The sequence below is a fragment of the Canis aureus genome, chromosome 36, assembly GCF_053574225.1.
Source record: "Canis aureus isolate CA01 chromosome 36, VMU_Caureus_v.1.0, whole genome shotgun sequence".
Taxonomy (NCBI): Eukaryota; Metazoa; Chordata; class Mammalia; order Carnivora; family Canidae; genus Canis; species Canis aureus.
Genome location: NC_135646.1, coordinates 18,499,000 through 18,520,065, shown reverse-complemented (window position 1 = coordinate 18,520,065; position 21,066 = coordinate 18,499,000). Strand labels below are relative to the sequence as shown.

The window sequence follows — 21,066 nt, the reverse complement described above, 5'->3', positions numbered from 1 at the left end:
GGTGAAACCCAAAGCAACAAAGCCTGTTGCACTTTCTTGGTGGGCCAGACGAGGCAGGTGGTACTAGAGAAGCAGTTGTGGAGAGGTTTCAGGGCAGCCAGAACATTATAAACATTATAAACAATCCTCTCTGTGTTCTTTTACAGAAAGTAAGTTTTTATCCTTAAGATATTATGAAGCCAGAAGCTATTGATGGCAGATTCAAGGTGGGATTTTTCAGCATGAAAGCAGAAATGGACTTCTTGAAGCCCCATCTGCCCAGCTGAGCCTGTGGATTAGGTAAGGATTGAGGAGTGTGAAGTAGGGGTGGCTTCTTCTCATTGTCTGATTTTTAAAAAATGAGCCTCCACGGATCTCTGCAATGGATTGCTCAGAAAGAGAACCATGTATAAAATTGACAGAGCCTTGAAAAGAATGAGGTGTATAGGTAGAAGGCAAATGAAGGTATGTGTGAGGACCGTGTGCTGGATGTATCACCTAAGCCCATCCATAAGAGGTTTATCAAAGAGGCCAACTCTAGTAGGAATTGCAAACTCAAATTCCTCTAGAATCTCCCTCCATCTCCTACTCTATCCTCAGGGGTTATTAGCATACCTCTCCTTAATCCCAGGCACACTGTGCTTGCTCTCTCCTATGTCCTCCCCAAACCCTAGTGGCACCGTAAAGGAAGAAAGCCATCATAACAGTGAGTTTTAAGTCAGTTTTGTGAATAGGGCCGGAAGTTTTTGTTGATTAGAAGGAGAGATTACTTTGTTGCTTTGTATGAATAAATCAAAATAAATTCCTCCTAAAGTGAGTGCCCCTGTGGGGGAAAGCCTGAATGAATAAGATTTACAGTTGGGATAATAATATTGAGCCACGAACACAACTATGGTTTTTAAAATCCTCTCAGTCTCTAGAGCCTTATTTTTTTGACCTCTCACCTGAGAATTTCTCTCTACATATCTCATTAGGGATATTCATTTTAAATAGCTTACCATATGGTATATATTCCTTGAGCACATCTGAGGTTAAATGTAATTGTAGCTCTGTGCTACTGACCTTAGCTTACCCCTGTTACTATTGCAGAGTTTCCCAGGGTCCTTTGTGGTCAGGCTGGAGTTTCCGTGCATACCTTTCCCCTGGTTAGACCACAGCCTTCAGGCCCTCTGCTGCAGTTACACATAAACATCCATACTCCAGGCTGCCAGAGCAAAAATAGTGCTAGCAAGTAGTTACTAACCACTTGTTGTCCATCAAGTAGTTGTACATGAAAAGTGAAGTAGAAATATTTATCAGATGGCTGATGCAAAAAGGAGGGCCATCAGCTGAGCTGGAGTAGAGGGTTGGAAAAATAGATTGGAGCCGGCTATAGGCAGTTTTGCTAGCTGGGCTAAGGAGGTCAGACATTTTCCCAGATGTAGGGAGCCCTTGAAAGTTTTTGAGCAGAGAAGTGAAATGTGGAAGAGACTTTTTAGAAAGCTTAACTTGGCAGACATTCCAAGGTGGTTCCAGACATTCCAAGGAGGGAGAGACTATAGGCTTGGAAATCAAGGATAATAAATTCAAGCATTAGACCATCTAGAGAGTTACACTGACAATGAGATATTGAGTTATGAGGATGAATAGCTAACATTAACTGTGTGCTCTCCATGTGCCACCTACCTTTATAGCATTAATATTTGCAACAACACTTTGAGGTGGGTATTATTAAATATCCCTCTTTTTTAGGCAGGGAAACTTAACCTCAGAGCAGTAAAGAAAGTTTCTCAGTGTTACCTGGTTAGGAAGTGTCAGGATTGGTATACAAACCCAGGTGGTCTGGCTGCAAGCCTTCATCTTCAGCCATGCTCTGCACTGCCTTTCAACAATTAGTAGGTGAATTTCTTGCTCCCTGGCCTTCCCCTGCCATTGTGACATGACTTGGGACCAAGCCTAGAACCATTGGTATGATTCTGCCTCATTGTTTGTTATGTTTGTACACAGAACTCTACCTCAGACAGCATGCTTGACCAGTTGTTGACTTTGAGACATTCTGAATGCCTGCCAATCCTTGCGTTGGTTTCAAAGGAGACTTGTGAGCAAAGAAGGGGAATATAAGGCATGAATACTACAAAGATGTCACCCATGACTGCTCATCATATTCTAGCAGAAGAAGAAAGAGATCCAGATCTTTCTGCCCTGTTGCTTTCCATTAGATGTTAATGATGTTACCTGCCTGTCCTTGATCTTGGGTCAGTGGTTTTAGGATGCATTTACTTCCAGAATGGGAGTTTTGGAACTTATTTGTTTTGGAACTTACTCACATTAGATGTGAAAAATCTATTGTGAACTTAAACTGACTACATGTTTTTCTCAAAGCTACTATGAAAGATCCCCAAACATTTTGAGCCTGCAGATGTTCCAGGCCAATGCAGCCTTCTAAGAACAAAACTGAAAATGAAGGTTTGCCATTTAAGTTTCTTCTAACACAACTCCTACAAATCAAAAGCTTGATGCACAGTCAACCAGAAGGTGGCCTAATTACATCATGTTTAAATTAAGGTAATTCCATATAGGCTGCATAGAATAATTTATGTATTTTTCTCATTATGAAACTTTCCTATATAGAGATAGCCATTAATTCTGAGAACATTAATTTTGGCTAGGGCTCTATATTCATGTAGTATTACTTTTTAAAACACTGTCTTATAATAAACACTACAGTAGTAAAGGAATTCTGTTGTAGAAAAACAGATAATACTTAATTGCAGACCTAAACTATTTACAAATGGTTGTGATCATATCATACAATGGAGGAACTTACACATGTGTTTGATTTGACATCAGTTTCAATAAACACCGATTGAGGACTTACATATTACTAAATCCATATGATTAGTTTTAAAATTTTTTATTAAAGATTTATTTATTTATTTGAGACAGAGATGGAGAGAATACAGGAGATGGGGGAGGGGCAAAGGGAGAGGGAGAAACAGACTCCCCACTGGGTAGGGAGCTCAATGTGGGGCTCGATCCCAGGACCCTGAGATCATGACCTAAGCCAAAGGCAGATGCTTAACTGACTGAGCCAACCAGGTGCCCTGATATGATGTAGTTTTTATTGCTATGTTGGTTTTTCTGCACTGAATTATATCAAGAATAAGTTGTTTATTGTTTTAGCAGGATGCCCTCTGGTCAGGCCTACCTAACTACAATCAACTGCATCAGCAAATCAACCTATTGATTATCTCTTGAGTTTATTTTAGGTTGAAACTTTGACCAGGCAGTTATTGGAATAGATTTATTTTTGCAAACAAGCAGATTACAAAGGCAAGCAGGCTTGCAAGGACTATGTATTGAGAAATCTTGAAAACATTTTGTTTAGAAAGTTAAAGAAATGTCTTTATTCCATAAAATAAACATCTAAATCTGACTGGCTGCAAATTGAGGTTCTCTAATGTCGATATTTAAAGATGCATTGATAAACTTGTCAGTTTTCTATAAAAATACATTACTGAGATATGTAAGGGTAAAGTTATGAGAAAACTCACGAGACGAGTATTAAAATTTCAAAGTCATTCTTATTTGATTTAGTATGGGTCCAGCTTTAGTCAGAATTGGTAATAAAAAGTAGGACATTTATTTTTTAACAGTAGAGAAAGTTCATCAAATCCTTGAGGAAAAGTTTAACATTTGGGTCACTCCTCCTAATGATATTGGGTTTGTAGAATTGATATCGATCAAGAACTAAGAATTCTATTTCTGCTTAGGAGCTTTAAAAATTGATTCTGGGAAATCAATTTTTAAAAGCCAACTTTCCCCAAATCCACATTTCTTATTAAACTTTATTTTACTGCATTTTATTTAATATTTTGCTTGTAGAACTGAGACTTTTTTTCTATTAAACAATAAAATTCCTTAAAATGAGTCTTGGGCAGATGACATGGTAACAATGTTTTAGTTTTTTTTATTTTTATTTTTATTTTTGGTAACAATGTTTTAAAAATTTTTAAACCATATAATACGCAAATGTCTTATAATTTGGGTGGTATTGTTTGGAAATGTACTTTATTTATTTTTATGTAGGCTCTATCCCCAACGTGGGGCTCAAGCTCACAATTCTGATATCAAGATTGCACGCTAGGAGAACTGAGCCAGCTGGGGGTGGGGGTGGGGGTGGGTGGGTGGGGCGGTGGGGGGTGCCCCTAGGTGGTATTGTTTGAAAGAGCCCCTCCTTCCCCCTTTTCCAGACTAGCTCTGGCCACAGGTTTGTCCATCCTCTTTCTAGGTGTTTATACACATATATAGCTGCACTGGCACAAAGACACATGACTTTTGAGTTTTCCCCTAACATTTTAATTCTATTTTCATAACATTAATTTTCTTGATAAAGCAGTAACAGATTTAATAGGACAAATAATGTTTAGCTCTGCCAAATAATTAGTAGTAAATTAACAGTTGAAACAACTGATTAGGCACAGGTGTCTCATTAGAGAATCTGTTCTCTGGCCTGATGACTCCTAGTCACAGTTGGGTAATTCTCTGTTTGTGTCCAGGGGAATGTAGGAAGTGTGCTACACTCTGTCAGGACCATTAAACAGTTTATTTCTGTCTCACATTATTGCTTTTATGATCAGAAAGAACAGGGCACTTGAAAACCTCACCAAGGGTCACCTGAAACAGGTTCTGCTGACCTTCAGTCATGCCCTCTCTTCATTCCTCTCTGTCCGTCTTGCCCTGTCTTTGACTTTCATCTTTTTTTTTTTTTTCCTTTTCCTAAGTTTTTCAGGCACCCATGATTGTTGTTGATTTTGGGGATAAAGCATACATACACTTTACAAGTGGAGTTGCATTTGCTAAGTAGGTTACACCCAAATGCCAATGAGCACCAATTTTCTGGCCTTGTGCTCACAGCCAGCACTGCAGTCAGAGAGACCCAGGTTTGAATCCAACACCTGCTCTGCGACCATAACAGACTACATAATCGATAGCTAACTCAGGTCCCTCTTCAACAAAATGGGGGTAATAAGATCTGCTTCATATGGCTGTTGTGAGGAAATAGTGAGTGACATACACAAGATTTCCTAGCTTAATCTCTTGGTGAAGGGTGGTTATTATCACTACGGTATCAGCACTTGCTTGGGGATGGTGTGAGGGAGATAGAGAAAAATCTCAGTAGATCTTCATCGGTGGCTTAGCTTCTGGGAAGGCACTTTTAACATTGGCAAAAGGTTTTGTGAAGAAATGGAGAAAGTAGGGATCAAAAGTGAAGTGACCTGGACAATTTGTTGGGTAAGATATTTTGAATTAAACAAAGCTCAAAGGGGTAAGTGCAAAAAGTTTACAGGACAAAATCAAAATGCTACCATGCCAGACGGGGAAAGGTGGACTTCAACTCAGTATAGCAGCCCTGCTAGAATTAGTTAAATAAATGCTGTTTATTTATAAAGCCAATAAGATAGTGGGATGCATGAAAGGCAAAAGGCAGGAAGTGGCCTGTCAGTTCTTAGCACTGGTCTGACCCCAACTGTGGCTACTTGTGTCTCCCCTTGAAGGAGGATGTGGGGAGCTGGCATAGCTCCAGAGAAGAGCAAAAATGTAATTAAGGTTTGGAAAATAAGGGCTAAGAGGAAAGGCCAAAGAGCTGTGGGGTTATTTAGTTTAAAAGAATAAAGGTCTAAAAGATTTGACAGGTCATCATAAGAAAGACATTGGTTGTTTCCCATTTCCACAAATAATAGGGCAAGAAGAAAGAGGCTTTACATTGTACTTCAGAAAGTTTAGGGGCAGAGAATTATTAACAGGGAGGCTCCCGAGCCTTCCTGGCAACTGGGGGGGGGGGGAGATTAATGTACAATTATGGTTGTGTCCACTCATTCACATTTACATGTGAAGGAAGAATGAACGTGGTATTTGAATATGAGCTTTTTGATTATTTTGAAAGCAAACCAGGTGCTCATTGCTTGAAATCATTTAGTTGTTACCTATTTAAATCCAGTTACTAACAAAAAGTTAGTTTGAAGGTATAGACACAAATCAGATAGGTTCCGGATTTTCTGAGACAAAGCCTTGTCCCATTAGATTGCTTTTGGCTGGAACCAACTAAAATGCTCTCTGAGGCTGTATCTATTTACTGAATCCCAGAAGAAACTACATTTGATTGTGACATTTAGGGAGAGTTTGATGAACCCCAGTGCCGGTGGGTGTCCATATCATTGCACATTGAGACTAAAGGGTTCTCTGCCTTTCATTTATCCACTTAGGATAGAGATGGAGAAGGTGGGGCTCCACATGCATTTCAGCTCGGGATGTGGTAGTGTCCAAGTCCGAGGGAGAGGAGCACGTTTGCTTTAATAAATATGTGGTCTGTCAATGGTTCCCACTGTCTTCCAATTTAGGTGACTGGTGGCCAACTTCAGTGTAGATGCTTCTTCTGCAACTAAGCGAGGCCACACTGGTGAGGATTTCAAAAACTCAAAATAGTTTTGCTTTTCAAGTTTCTCTTCTCCTTTCCATCTATCAGTCTTTCTATCATCGTTTCTATTATTGATTTTGAATTACATCAATAATCTAGAACAATATGTTTTGGGATTTTCCCATGTTAGTATGTATGATCTACTTCCCTCATTTTAACTACTGCTTTTTATTCCTTGATATGGACATGCCATCATTTATTTTTGCTCTCACTTAAAGATATTTAAGAGTAGTAATCATAATGAAAGTTGGGATAATAGTTACTTGTGGAAGGGTAGTGATTAGAGGTGGCATGTGGGAACATTCTGAGGGCCTGTAAATATTCTACACCTGGCTCTGAGTGGTGATTACATGGAGTGTATACATATAAAAATTGTCTCATTTGTGGACTTCACATACTTTATTGTATGTAAATTATACCTCACAGCCAAATTTTTAAAAAGTAAAGTCATCATTCTTTAAAAATATTATAAAGTATTAAAAAATTATAAAGTATTAAATTATATTTCTGAAGAAATAAGACAAGGGTGTAGAAAAGGAAAGTCGGGAAGAAAAGGAGCTAGCATTTAGAAAGCACCTGTTGTTTTCTAAGCACATTATGTCATTTCTCATTTAATTATCAACAAGTACTCTGTGGAGTGGGTATTCGTGTTCTATTTTCATAGATGAGGAATCAGACTCAAAAAAGGTTAAGTAAAGTTCCAAGTTCACAGGTGCTTGGCAAGTAGCAGAGTCAGGATTTGAACTAAGATCATTAGGACTCAAGGTTTGAATGCAATTCTAAGGAGAGGCTGTTAAATTGAAGAAGGTAGAGCTCAGAAGCTGCATGCATTGCCCAAACTTATGCTCAGGGTGAGTGGCAGATCCATCGACCCAGCCCGTTGATTCTTTGGTGCAACAACTTACTTCCTTTCTGTTTGATTTTCAGAGTATTTAACAAAGTTATTCTATTTTATGTCCTAGAAGAAAATGTGGGAGATGAGGATTTACTGATGAAGAAACTTTTAGAAATTTCCTACTGCCAAAGATGCAAACATGTGACATTTATGAAAGGGTAAACAAAACTATTTGGGAGTCTGAGAACTTTCTTTTCATTTTGGTCCTGGGAAAACTTGGAAATTATATGCTTTTGTAGAAAATGATTTGGTTTTTAACCTCAGAAATGTGTATGAGAGTTAGGGATTTTCCTTGTTTTGGAACTTGTGAATGATATATCATTTGTTTAAAGATGATAAGAATAGTTTAAATGACAAGACGATCTGGGACAATTTAGGAATACTCATTTTTTAAAAAAGATTTTATTTATTTATTAGAGAGAGAGAGAGAGAGGCAGAGACAAAGGCAGAGGGAGAAGCAGGCTCCATGCAGGGAGCCCGACGTGGGACTTGATCCTGGGTCTCTAGGATCACACCCTGGGCTGAAAGCCACACTAAACCGCTAAGCCACGGCTGCCCAGGAATACTCATTTTTAAAAAAGATTTTATGTATTTATTTGAGAGAGAGAGAGAGAGAGAGAGAAGAAGCAGGGGGAACGGAAGAAGGAAAGGGCGACACAGACTCCCCATTGAGCAGGGGCCAGATGTGGGGCCCCATCCCAGGACCCCGGGATCATGACCTGGGCTGAAGGCAGTCACTTAACTGACTGAGCCACTCAGGTGCCCCAGAAAACTCATTTAAAAGCATAAACTGTGTAAACTTCCATGTAATAATTTTGGTTATAGAGACTAGTTCTCTCTTTTCTGGCTACGTCCTCTCAGTTTAATTCATTAGACTTTAAAAATTTTCCCTTTTCTATAATTTTCATTATTAAAAACTCTCCCTTTTTTCTTTTCTTTTAGTGCCCTGGTTCTCAATCACACTGCTTCAAAGAATGAAGAGGTAGACCAGACAAAGAGTGGTGGGCAGCATAGCAAAGTTTCTGACATTAAAGTTTATTGAATGATTGTACAAAGCTCCCAAAGAGGGAAGGGACCGGAGAGGGTTACCTTATACTTTTTTCTCTTCATTCTCCTCCTCTTGATAATTTTCTTCCACTTCTCATTACTGAGTTATATATGTTTTTATTATGTCTCAGCACTTGGCATGAAGTTGTTGACGTCAAATCCTCTTAACCATATTCGAGAGATTGATAATTGTGCTCTTTTAGTAATGACGGAATGCAGCACCAACACATACTCCTCATATAATCAGCTCACTCCCATAATTGCAATAAACTCTATTCTGAAATGTTATCTATTGAGAACCATAAAACTTTTAAACCGCCAAGAGGACATTTGCTACACTTGTAAGTAATAGAATCTTAGATTGTTAGCCGTGAAAGAGGTCTAATTTTGTACAGGAGGAAACAACAGCCCAGGGATCTTTGTGCAAATTGATTACTTTCATCATAGCAATCTAACTTGCATAACCTAAAGTAAATGATATCATTTCTTTATAGCGTTGATTAAATGAGTTTGTAATGCCTACTTCCATAGTTGATTTGCTTTTGGAGGTGTGTATTACAATGCACGCAAAGTTGAAAATGCCTTTTGCACCTTCTAGTCATTTAGTTTATAAACATAGAAACACTAGTAAAGAAAAAAGAAAAAAAGAGCAAAGATACAGCATATTTCTTCCAGCTACTTGGGTTCTCTGGTATGAAGCGTGGTTACAAGTCAGTGGAATCATCTTAGGCCCTCAAAGTTATATTCCTAGAGAGTGGACATGAATAAAAGGAATAGACCTATGCTTTCCCTGTTAGAATATGCATTATATACTAAGTAGAATCTTTGGCTATTTGTGCCTCTCTGCATCAAAGAACAAGACAGCCAAGCCCAACCGCATGTCCACTGTCTTTGACATGGTTATGGTTTTCTGACGATGACAAGTCCACAAAGCAAATTCCAATCTACGATGTGACAGAGAAAAGGTTTTGTTCAAGGTGAGTTACAACTACATCAGTAGAAATATATTTTGAAATATTGTCTCTAGAATCTATCATTTTAGGAGATGTAAGTCTAGGAGACATATTCCCCTTTTCCCCAAATAAAGTAGTTTTCTTGTTTTTCTTTTCCGATTACAAAAATGATAGGGTAAGACAGAAAATCCAAGCCATACAGAAAATTACTAAAAACATGAAGTCATCCTGGCACCCAAGAAATGTTAAAATTTCTCTTGACATCTCTCTATGTATTTTATCCATCTCTGTGCGTGCATATGTGTGTGTACTTATATAAGTGATACCATATACTTGTATACTTTGTTTTTAACTTAACCATCTGTCATGGAGATTTTCTTTCCTTTAATGAGTATCAGGTTCATAGTGCAGGTAATGAGTAAAGGTTCATGATAGCCCATTATATGGATATATCAGAATTTAATGAATCCCCAGTTGACAGACATTGGGTTGTTTAGTTTATTGGTACAAGCAAGGTGGGAACATTCTTATGCATGTATCTTTAACTCAAGAACTTATCAGGAAAGTAGATAAATTCCTAGAAGTCTGGTCCCTGTCACCGGTTTGCTTTCCAGAAACTTTACTTTTTAAATTTTGTCAATTTCCATTGCTGCAACAACGTTTGAGAATATAGAAGCAGATTTTTTGGTTCAGTGACTTGAAAGTCTTCAAATATTCAAAATTAATATTCATTACTTTTGGCAAACAAATGTCAAATGTTCCTAATGACTAGATTAAAATATGTGCTATTTAATGATTAGTAGACAAAACAAATCTTTCCAACTGTTTTCCAAGCCATCAGGAAAAAAAAAATCCCTTCTTCCGTGTTCTTACACACAATACTTTGTGTATACGTCTATGGAAGCACTTATTTGATTTTTAACTTTTATTCTTGGGTGCTTTCTCAATTAAAATGTTAGCTCCCTGAGGGCAGGAACTGTACCACCACCCTGCAAGGATCTTACAAAGTGTGTCTGAACCTCAGGAAACTTTGTGGATGAATAAACAGCCACAAAATTTTCCATTTGCTTCCCCCCATTTAGCAACTTCCACCTCCCTCTTTTTCCTTGGGTTTTGAAATATAAGTGTAATATTTGCCCAGGGCAAACAGACTCAGGGCTTGGGAGGTCGCATTGTGTAATGGATGTTAAATCAGCCTAGTTTAACTCTTGGCTGTGATTTATGAGCTTTGGGATACTGGGCAAATTGCTTAACTCCTCTGAATCCTAATTTTCTTCTCTGTAAAATGGAGATAAAAGGCTCTCTTTTGAAAAGTGTCATACAGATTAAAGGAGGTTATGTTTTAAAGCCTTTAGCAAGGTGCTTAGGGTCACACTTGATAAAAAGGAGCTATGACTGTTATTATTTCCTCAAAGGTACAGATACACACACACACACACACACACACACACACACACACACACACACAAGTCAATGGCTATTGCTTGCCTTCAACTTCTTGATTGGACACCAACAAAAGCTCCAAGTTAACGGAGATTAGGTCTGAGACTTGTAATAAAATCAATCTAGAACATATGTCAGTGATGAAAATTTATGTTTTTAAAACTAAAAGAAGTTCTCAGAGTATTGAAATAGGGAATGAATAGGATTGGGCTAGGCATTAATAACCATAAGAGTATTTTGTTAGGGTAAAAAACAACGTCGGGCAGTCTCTAGCCCAAAGCATCACGTTATACAACTCCAGTGAATAAAAAACAAAACAAAACAAAAAAATGAAAATGTAAAAGTTGAACTATAATGACCTTTGTTCTTTCCTAACAAGAAACCAACCTTTTAAAATGACAACCTACTTTCACCTTCTTGGCCCTAGGACCACTATTGGTTTTCACCAGATTTGCCTTCTTACACTGGAGCATAGGTGGCTGAACCTACTTTCCACATAACAGTTGAGCCTTAAGAATGCAGGAACACCCTGTGAACTGCTCACTAAATTTCGTTCAGGTTTCTGCACTTCCTGCTGGAGATGGCTCAGGGAAATGCAGCGTCATCTGTGTGTCACATTTCCAATACTGCTTCCCTCCACTTAGATTTTCTGTGTATAAAGCCAGTTATCATCAATAAGTGCACTTCTTAAAATCTATGGAGGAAAAGACTGCAACATCTTCTGCACTTAAGCAGAATTCAAATTTGAGCAAAAGATAGCTTTCTTTGAAAGACGGAGTTTTAAAAAAGATGAGCAAAGTGTGTACTTCCTGAGACCAAGTAAATATCCTCTTCTACGGAAGCAAGGACACTTCTTCCTCTTCCTCTAAGGAAACCCGACCCTGATTCTATTTTTTTTTTTTTATTCAAGACTTAGCAGAAACACAATGCTTCACATTATGAAGGCTTATTACAACACAATGACAGCACTATAATTTCTATCAGGGTGAAGTGCTTCTCTTGGCTTTAGGCCAGTGAGGCTCAGGGTCATTTAGCACTTCTATAATGTCTGACACAGGCAAATACCTTTATGTTAATGCAATCTGCATTTATTTAGGAAGCATTTTAAAAACGTTATTTTAACAGAATCTCATTAGAAGCAGCAGCAGCAGCAGCAGCAGCAGCAGCAGGATCTTGCACGTGACCAGATTTGTTTTCCCTGGTGTGGATAGACTTTCAGATGGTCTATAAGCCATTTTGAGTGACGGTACCACCCACTTCTGAGGCCCAAGCAGTTGTAAAATCTGTTTGGTGGGCAGAAGGCCTTTTGGTTCTTTTGTCAAAGAAAACCTGTAATTGTAAAATTCCTTCTTGATTTCATTGTTTACATAGACATAAATAATGTTCCCTTGTCTTTTTTTCTGGTTATGTGGTATGTGGTCATTCTCGATGTTTTGAAGAAGTTAAGTAAGACCTTTAAGTAAACATCGTAGGGAAATAGCTAAGATCTAAAGCTAGCAACACTTCATATTTTTGTCTATTAAAAGAAAGACAGATTTTTTTTCAGAAGGCTTCCACCCCACTGCCCCTGCTTGTTTCTTGTCGTCATTGTGGGCTTTGGCCCCAGGAGACTATGTCTCCACATAAAAGCCGTGTAATCCTTACTTCCCAGTGAGAACTACCTGAGTACTTACAAGTAATACTTCCTTCCCACGTGGACAGGCATGGTGGCTGCTTCCTTCCCACGTGGACAGGCATGGTGGTGTGACTGGAGTCCTGCAGTGCAGCTGGGGACATGGGAGAGGGGGTGAGAGGACGAATCCTCCATAGGGAGCAAGGCTGTGTAGCAGGTCTTTGATCCAATAGCAACATTGGGTCTAGCCAATTAGAGTTGTCTCAGTCTCCCTTAGCAATCTGACATGGCAAGCATACTGCAAGTACTTCCCAAGACTTCTCTCCTTTTTTGCTTAGACTGGCGGTGGGATAAGGATAGACTGTGGGCAGTTTAAATGGAAAAACAAAGTATTTGTTTATTCATCCATTTATTGATTATAAATGCAAACATTTCCTAAGTGCTCTGTATGGCCCAGGCACTGTGCTCAATGCTTTTATTTTTTTTTTAAGATTTTATTTATTTGAGAGAGAGTGAGAGAGAGCACGAGCAGGGAAGAGAGGGAGAAGCAGGCTCCCCACTGAGCAGGGAGCCGGACAAACGATGCGTGGAGCTCTGAGCTCCATCCCAGGGGTTAGGTTCATGATCTGAGTTGAAAGTAGACCTTTCACTGACTGAGTCACCCAGGCTCCCCTGTGCTCAATGTTTTATGTACATTATCTCTATTAATTCTTACAATAACCACAAAGCAGGTAAATGTCAACCTTCATTTAGCAGTTGAGGAAACGGAGCCTTAGGAGAGTGTAAAGAAACTTGCCCAAGGTCACGCAACAGTAAGAGGCAAAGCTGGGACTCTATCCTGCTGTGATGCCAAGGCTGTGTTCTTAACCACTGTGCTATACTGCCTCCCTGTGTTAGAACATCTTTTATCTTTTATCCACAACAGGGTGGAAGATAAGTAGAAGATAAGAAACCTGCCAGATGCTAGATGCCTGGAGATACTATTATACACGCTTGTCATTATATTAACATAGTGTAGGAAGTTATGTTAAATTGTCATGTTTATACAAACAATGAAGAAACTTAAATAGGCTCCAGCAAATGTAATTCAAGCTGTTTGATCTCTAAAATATGATTATAATGATCTCTTTCTGTTGGCCTCTATCTCTGGTTTTCTGAAGTGATCTTTTGTTTTGCATGAACAGTTGTTGCTGAGCAATGCCAGCTGCAGGGGAACGATTCATGATTACCTCCTCCCCCCTCTTTCTTCCCTCCCCATCACCTCTGATCCTCACAAGTGCTATAATTTTAAATTTATTTATTTATTTATTTTAAATATTGTATTTATTTATTCATGACAGACACAAAGAGAGAGAGAGAGGCAGAGACACAGGCAGAGGGAGAAGCAGGCTCCACTCAGGGAGCCTGACGTGGGACTTGATCCCCGGTCTCCAGGATCACACCCCAGGCTGAAGGCGGCACCAAACCGCTGGGCCATCGGGGCTGCCCTAATTTTAAATTTATATGATTGACAGAGATGGGAAGCTCTCACGTGTATTTCTCTTACAAAATTTATTAAAGCAAAAGCATCTCCAAAAAGGCCCCAGCATCGTGTCTGGTTCAGACACAACCCTTCAGGAGGGAACACGGCTACCGATATAATTTAGTTGGAAGATGGTGAAGCAGAAGGAGGAGGAAGAGTTTGGGGAATTTTAAGTGCTCTGATTCTCATAGTCTCCTATTTTGGGCACCCTGAGGGATAGTTACATCTCAAAGCACAAATTAGAGTAAGGAGAACTTCTGAGATTATGTAATGTCCTCTGTTAGAGACATCAGATTTAGGGTTGGTCTAATTTACTTTGACTACTCATTTCTGAAAATTGCCTCTGGGATGCAGCGTCATCCTTAAATTAAGCCGCCCCCTTGTTCCATATTCTGTGTGAGGGAGTATATGCAGATAACCCTACAGATATCCAAAATCTGCAGGTACTCCCTGGGTCTTCCGTACAAGTGTAAAGCCCCTGGTAATATTGGAGGTTCTCAATCTTCTGTGTTATGCTTTCAGCTGCTAGAATTACTGGCTACACAAATGAAGGGCTTCAAAGAACCAACTACACCACCATCTCCATGGTGAGAGAACAATATTTCTAGGTGTCCACAAAAGTAACTCCAGCAAGAGCACCACTTATGTGCCTGTCTTTCCACACTATGTCTGTGTTTGGGGAATGGCCGGTTTGGCCATGTGCTGCCCTTACTATTATGCCTTTCATGTTCATGGAACAAAGTGTTTACATGTTTCAGGAAACCAAACAATCTATCTTTGTTGTTCATCTGCCATGATGCCGCATATTTTACTCTTGGCCAGATGAATCCCAACGGACCTCAGTAACAGTATATATACTCAGTTGCAGCAACGATACATTTTACAAAATTTGGTAAAATGATCAAATGCTGGGGTGTCCTTAGCATACTGTTTAAAAGATACTGCAGGATACACCTGAAAAGTAAATCATGATAAAAGAAAGGGCAGAATGAAAAAAACCAGAAATGCATGTGAGGGTGCTTGTCCAGGTGGCCCTGCACAGGCATTGAAAGCAGCCCTGAGCAGCTCCGGAGGCTCAGTGGTTTAGCGCCGCCTTCAGCCCAGGGCATGATCCTGGAGTCCTGGGATCGAGTTCCACGTCGGGCTCCCTGCATGGAGCCTGCTTCTCCCTCTGCCTGTGTCTCTGCCTCTCTCTGTGTGTCTCTCATGAGTAAATAAATAAAATCTTAAAAAAAAAAATAAAAGCAGACTTGTGGCCTTCTCCTTGAGGGTCGACAAGGCTTGGTGAAGCCTGGATAATGAGTCAAGAGTTTCAATGGATTCTTTAATTTGATGATTTAGAGGTGGATATGTTGGAAAACAGCATTAACATATATATATACTTAGAAGCTGGCACTTGCTCGGTATTAAAAGATCAGGTTGGCAAGTGCCCGCCATGCATTTATAGAAGCTTGTGGTGTCATCACTCCCTGTTCAGAACTACTCAAGTGATTTGAGGGAGATTAGGCGAGCTTATTTTATTCTTATGCACATTAATTTAGGAATTTGGCTGGAAGACTCCCCCCCCCCTTTTTTAAAGCAAATGTCTAAAGTTGATACCTTTTAAATACTGCAGAATTCATTTTCCTCAACTTTTTTTTTCTTAAGATTTTATTTATTTATTCATGAGAGACACAGAGAGAGAGAGGCAGAGACACAGGCAGAGAGAGAAGCAGCCTCCATGCAGGGAGCCCAACATGGGACTCGATCCTCGGTCTCCAGGATCACGCCCTGGGCTGAAGGCAGACACTCAACCAGTGAGCCACCCAGGGATCCCTTTCCTCAACTTTCTTAGTATCATAGCCAAATTAAATCCTGAGTAGTGTTGAGAAATGGACCTGAAAGAGAAAGGATGAATAAAACTCAACGAATTTCTTTCAGAGTTAGCCTGTGCTGAACGTTTATATGCAATGTGGCTAGGGCAAAGCTACCTGGTTTAAATATTTGTTGATAGCCTACCATGTACCAAGTCTACATTCTAGGCTCTAGTGATAATAAAACAGTGAACAAGACAGCTAAGTTCCTGCTGCACTGATCCTAAAGTTTAGTGGGAGGGGCAAATCATAAAGAAGTGTTCAAATAAATATATAACATTTCAGAAAGACAGGAATAGAGAATGATAGGGTGCGAAGGCAGTCATGAGTGCTAATTCATAATGAGTATTTAGGGAAGTTGTTCGGATAAGGTGACATTTGAACAGAGGATTGAGGAGCCATGTAGGTATCTATGACAACCATATTCCAGGCTGGGAACATGGAAGGCAAAAAACCCGAGACAAGCTTCTATTCTGACTCTGGGCTCATCCATGCATGAACACAACGGCAAGCAATGACTTGAAAAGCATGTGTGTTTCTTCTTGCTGTCTTGCCTGATTGGATGTATTTTCTTTTTCAAGTCGGCCTTGTCACGAGGACATGCCCAGGCTAACCTACTTGAGATGTATGAGAAATGTGGAGAAGAACCAATGCCATATTAAACCAGCTGATGGCGAGCCAGTGAGAATGCTCAGTGAAGAGCAGCTGAAGTGCTTCCTCAATGCATACTTTTGATTACAGACATATAAGTGACTCAGGTCGAGACTAGGAAAGCCATCTGCTGACCCATAGACTTATGGGCAAATATAAATGTCTATTGTTTTAAGCCACAGAGTTTGAGGATGATTTGTTATGCAGTACCATTGTGGTGATGGACAACTGATACAGGCACTCAGGGTTCTTTGCAATGTGGTCTTGCCCACGTCTTTAGCTTCGTGTCCCACCATTCCAGTGCACTTTAAATTCCAGACAACTGATTTAACTGAAGTTCTTGAAATGGAACATGGTCTCTCATGAATTTCTATATGCTATTTTCATTTCAGAAATGCACTTCATGCCCATCTTTGCCCCATCTTCTATCAAGACTTAGGTCAGGTGTTGCTTCTTTGAAAAGCCATGCTAATGCCCCATGCTGGGTTAAGTGTTCCTTCTCTGTGCCTGCATGGGAATCTCTAGTACAGAAAGGCACCCGTATGTTTACAATTTAGTATACTAAGTGTTTTCTCTCCTCTATGAGCAGAAGCTTCCCAAAGTCAGAGACTGGCTATTCTCTGTATCCTGAATGTAGTGTTTGGCATAAAACAGAATCTCTACACACGCTTGTCAGCTTATGAAAGACATTTATTTACCTTATTGGAATAGAGTTCTAAATCTCACAAAGAAAGGGAAAATTCTAAGAGAACAGGGAAGGCTTCATGGAAGAGATAGAAATTGAAATATTCTTTAGATTTAAGAGGTGGAAAGGGTTTGGGAGTTAATGAACATTTCAGGCCGAAATAGTAGCCATGAACAAAGGCAAAGTGTTACACTAGCGGTTGAAGCATCCAGTACTATTGTAGTAGAAGATTCATGAGTAGGTGTATTGTAATAAAGGCAGGGGCAGAGGCAGCCTATGTGGCTCAGTGGTTTAGCGCTGGGATCAGTCCAGGGCCTGATCCTGGAGACCCGGGATCGAGTCCCACATCGGGCTCCCTGCATGGAGCCAGCTTCTCCCTCTGCCTGTGTCTCTGCCTCTCTCTCTCCCTCGTCTCATTAATAAATAAAAAAATAAAAAAAAACAAAGGCAGAGGCATTTTGTGGGGATTTGAACAACATGTTAAGACATTTGGGCTTCATTTTGCAGAATAATGACACCATAAGAACCATCCTTTAATGGGTTAGTTTGGAAACAGTGTGTAGGATATTTTAGGGGTCAGAAGAGAAAGAGACTGAATATGTGGAACTATCTACAAGTGGCATTTGGAACAATTCAGATAAAAGACAATGGGTAAGACTGGGAATGTGTAAGAATATATAAAACAGTAATTAAATGTGGGAGTTGGGAAAGGGGAGATAACCAAAAACTACTCTTAGATTTCTCTCCTAGTATCTGGGGAAAAAAGAACAAGCTTAATAGGAACTTTGAAACCAGTTTGGACATACTGGGTTTAAAATGCATATAGGTTAAGATATCTAGGAAGAAGAGAGAAACCTGGACTTGGAGCTGAGCTAAGAACTGGCACATTTGAGGATCTTCTGTCCAGAAAGGATTGTTGTAGGAACGAAGCCCAGGAAGATAAGTTCAAGGGCTGATCCATGCAGAATGCCTTTATTTAGAGGACAATAGGAGAAAATGGGGCACATAAAAGAAACAGATGTAGTAGAAAGTAGATTCAGATAGAGTAGCTGGTGGACAGTGCAAAAGAGGAGCCTAAGAATGGAATGAAGTACCAGTTTCAGATAGGAAGAAAAGTTAATGGGAAAGAGGACTGAGAAGGGGATAGTGGATTTGATCATGTTGGTGTCTTTAAGAAAAGAACATTTTGGTTTATGGTTGTGGATTTTGAAGTCAAATTGTAAGGATTGAGTTGGGATAAATGAGAAAGTGGAGACAGAGTGTAGATTTTAAAAAAAATTGATAAAGGGAGGAAAAAGACGAAATAGTAGTTGAGCATTGGAAAAAGACATTCATATGATTTGGACATTTGTATAGGTACATGGGTGGGGTGGGGGTGGAGCTGGAATAAGAGATGGCTCTAAAGCTCCCAGAAGCCAATGTTTATAGCAGCAATGTCTGCAATTGCCAAAATATGGGAATATATATATGAATATTATCAGAAAGAATGAAATCTTGCTATTTGCAATGATGTGGATGGAACTAGAGTGTATTATGCTAAGTGATATAAGTCAGTCAGAGAAAGACAAATACCATACGATTTCATTCACGTGTGGAATTTAAGAAACAAAACAGATGAATGTAGGGGAAGGGAAGGAAAAATAAAATAAGAAAAAACAGAGAGAGGCAAACTGTAAGAGACTCAACGATATGAAAAAGACTGAGGGTTGCTGGAAGGGAAGTGGGCGGGAGGGATGGGGTAATTGGGTGAAGGACAATAGGAGGGCATTTTATATAATGAGCACTGGTGTTATATGGAACTGATGGATCACTAAACTCTACCCCGAAACAAACAAAAAACAAACAAAAAAATGTAGACTTGATAATGCGTAAGGAGAGGTTTGCCTTTATTTTTTTTTATTTTTTTTAATTATTTATGATAGTCACAGAGAGAGAGAGAGGCAGAGACATAGACAGAGGGAGAAGCAGGCTCCATGCACCAGGAGCCTGACGTGGGATTCAATCTCGGGTCTCTAGGATCGCGCCCTGGGCGAAAGGCAGGCGCCAAACCGCTGCGCCACCCAGGGATCCCGAGGTTTGCCTTTAAATAGGGGGGACTGCACTTGTTTTTCCACTATAGAATACAGCAGAGGATATATTTATCTTTCACCATTATGGGGCATAACCATGGCTTCACACAGTCCATATTTGGACCACACTCAAAGACAAAATATCATAGCTGATCAGCCACTTGACATGTATGGCAATGATCATTTTTAAACTTGTCTTAGAGGTTAAAAATATTTAAAAAACTAAATGTGAGTGTATTAGTCTCATCAACAGCCCACTATTTTTTACATATAACAAAGAAATATCAAACTGTTAAGGGATAAAACAAAAATACGTGGCTTTCTAAAGGGTGGGAAGCCAAGCAGATGATCTTTATCAAATGCTAATTTATTCATAATAATTAGCTTTGCTTATGTCTCCAAAATTTGGGACATTGGGAATGAATAGTAATTTTGGTATAATATAGACACAACTGTTAACTACTCTTTAGGTGGGTCATTCTCTCATTTGGATTTAGTATTTTGTAAAATAGAAGAGTGTTTTCTTTTTTAGAGCTAGTTTCAAAAATAGACCCTTAACTGTGTATATAACTAGTATAATTAAACCTGTAGTAGGTATATATTTGTATTTGTATTGAAGTAGTAGAAATTTGAAGTAGTAGAAATTTATAGATAGTTTACATTCATTCAGGAAAATTCCCTCCAATGTGATTAATGCTTAATGATAAAAACCACTTTCAAGAATTGATTTTTGAATGAAGTCTTTTTATAAGGAGAAGATGAAGTGGGGTTTCTAGTTGCTATGTTGATTTGGTTTAAGGTAGTTCCAATACTGTAAGTCTGCTCTTTTATTAAAATATTTGGGTGACTTATAATTTTTTTTCACTGAGGTTGTCAAGTTATGGATGAAAAAAAGACTAAGGGCAAACAAGGTTGTTATAGGTAGATAGACATTCTGTCCAGTGGTTTTCATGTCATTTGCAAGAAGTGAACTATCCATCCTCTGCCCCACACTTCACCTCTTTCCCTTGTGCCCTCACAAAGAGGCTGATGATGTTCTGTGAGGAACAGCTGGGGAGTTGCTGGGCTCCTCAAAACGAGGGCTGCTTTGATCTCTGCTCAACCCTGATCTCTTAGGTCATCTCTCTCTTTTTTTTTGTCAGGGGAAAGGGCATGTCTCTTTTGTGGATTCCTGGTTCGTGGTGGTATCTGGATAAGGAAGAAAGGCTGTCCCTGCACTTTTGACTGTGGGGTGCTTGGCTGCATGTCCCAGTTCAGATTCCAACACACCCTATGTTGAAGAAGAAGCTTACAAGTCTGAACTTTGGTTTGGGTAACTGAGAATGAAAGCATTTTTCATCTGAACTTTCTGTGCTTTATGAACACCTCAAGGGAAACACCTTTAATACTGGAGCCCTAATAAAGAGCATAAGACAATTTGTTTTTCTGATGAAGAAAAATCTTGATGCACAAAACAGATGATACAAGCAACCCTGTTTCCCTAAATGCTTGTTATTTAATCTACTTAATAAATTTTGAATTCTTTGGAGATAAAGCAAAATGTAAGCAAAAATATGAGAAAAAGGAAGATGAGAGGGTTTTTTTTTTGTCATTGTTGTTTAGAGATACCAAGATATAGAAATTATTCCTTTTTTTTAAATAGTTTATTTATTTATTCATGAGAGACACAGAGAGAAGAGAGAGAGAGAGAGAGAGAGGCAGAGACATAGGCAGAGGGAGAAATAGGCTCCCTGCAGAGAGCCTGATGCAGGACTCCATCTCAGGATCCCTGATCATGCTCTGAGCCAAAGGCAGATGCTCAACCACTAAGCCACACAGGTGCCCCAGAAATTATTCCTTTTTAAAAAAATTTTATTTATTTATTTGAGAGAGAAGGAGAGAGAGCAGGGGGTGGAGCAGT

The 21,066-nt window shown here is 39.3% G+C and overlaps 1 protein-coding gene and 1 long non-coding RNA gene across 13 annotated transcripts in view; one reads left to right on the top strand and one right to left on the bottom strand.

The window, feature by feature from the left end:
• The window catches only part of LOC144305736 (uncharacterized), a 43,011-nt gene extending 41,071 nt beyond the window's left edge, over positions 1 to 1,940 (bottom strand). For 3 of the 5 annotated variants that reach the window (XR_013372809.1, XR_013372810.1, XR_013372811.1), the window contains exon 1: positions 1,759 to 1,939. This is a non-coding gene — a long non-coding RNA (uncharacterized LOC144305736). Of the gene's footprint in view, positions 1 to 1,758 lie in introns of all 5 variants that reach the window. The other 2 variants (XR_013372812.1, XR_013372813.1) reach the window with 1 other exon arrangement.
• Positions 120 to 20,582, top strand: LOC144305734 (uncharacterized). Of its 8 annotated transcripts, none has more exons than XR_013372803.1 (6): positions 120 to 279; positions 1,966 to 2,523; positions 7,364 to 7,489; positions 8,274 to 8,313; positions 9,233 to 9,355; positions 16,343 to 17,539. XR_013372803.1 is itself a non-coding variant. In XM_077884807.1 (5 exons), the coding sequence occupies exons 2-5, from the start codon at positions 2,510 to 2,512 to the stop codon at positions 20,360 to 20,362; spliced, it is 234 nt and encodes a 77-aa protein (XP_077740933.1). In that variant the 5' UTR covers positions 120 to 279; positions 1,966 to 2,509; the 3' UTR covers positions 20,363 to 20,582. The 8 variants fall into 8 exon arrangements, 1 of the variants encoding a protein (XP_077740933.1); XR_013372802.1 differs by lacking the exon at positions 16,343 to 17,539 and adding an exon at positions 20,309 to 20,582 and having other exon boundaries at positions 122 to 279; XR_013372806.1 differs by lacking the exon at positions 16,343 to 17,539 and adding an exon at positions 20,309 to 20,582 and having other exon boundaries at positions 126 to 279; positions 7,402 to 7,489; positions 8,274 to 8,719.
• The last annotated feature ends 484 nt before the right edge of the window (positions 20,583 to 21,066 follow it).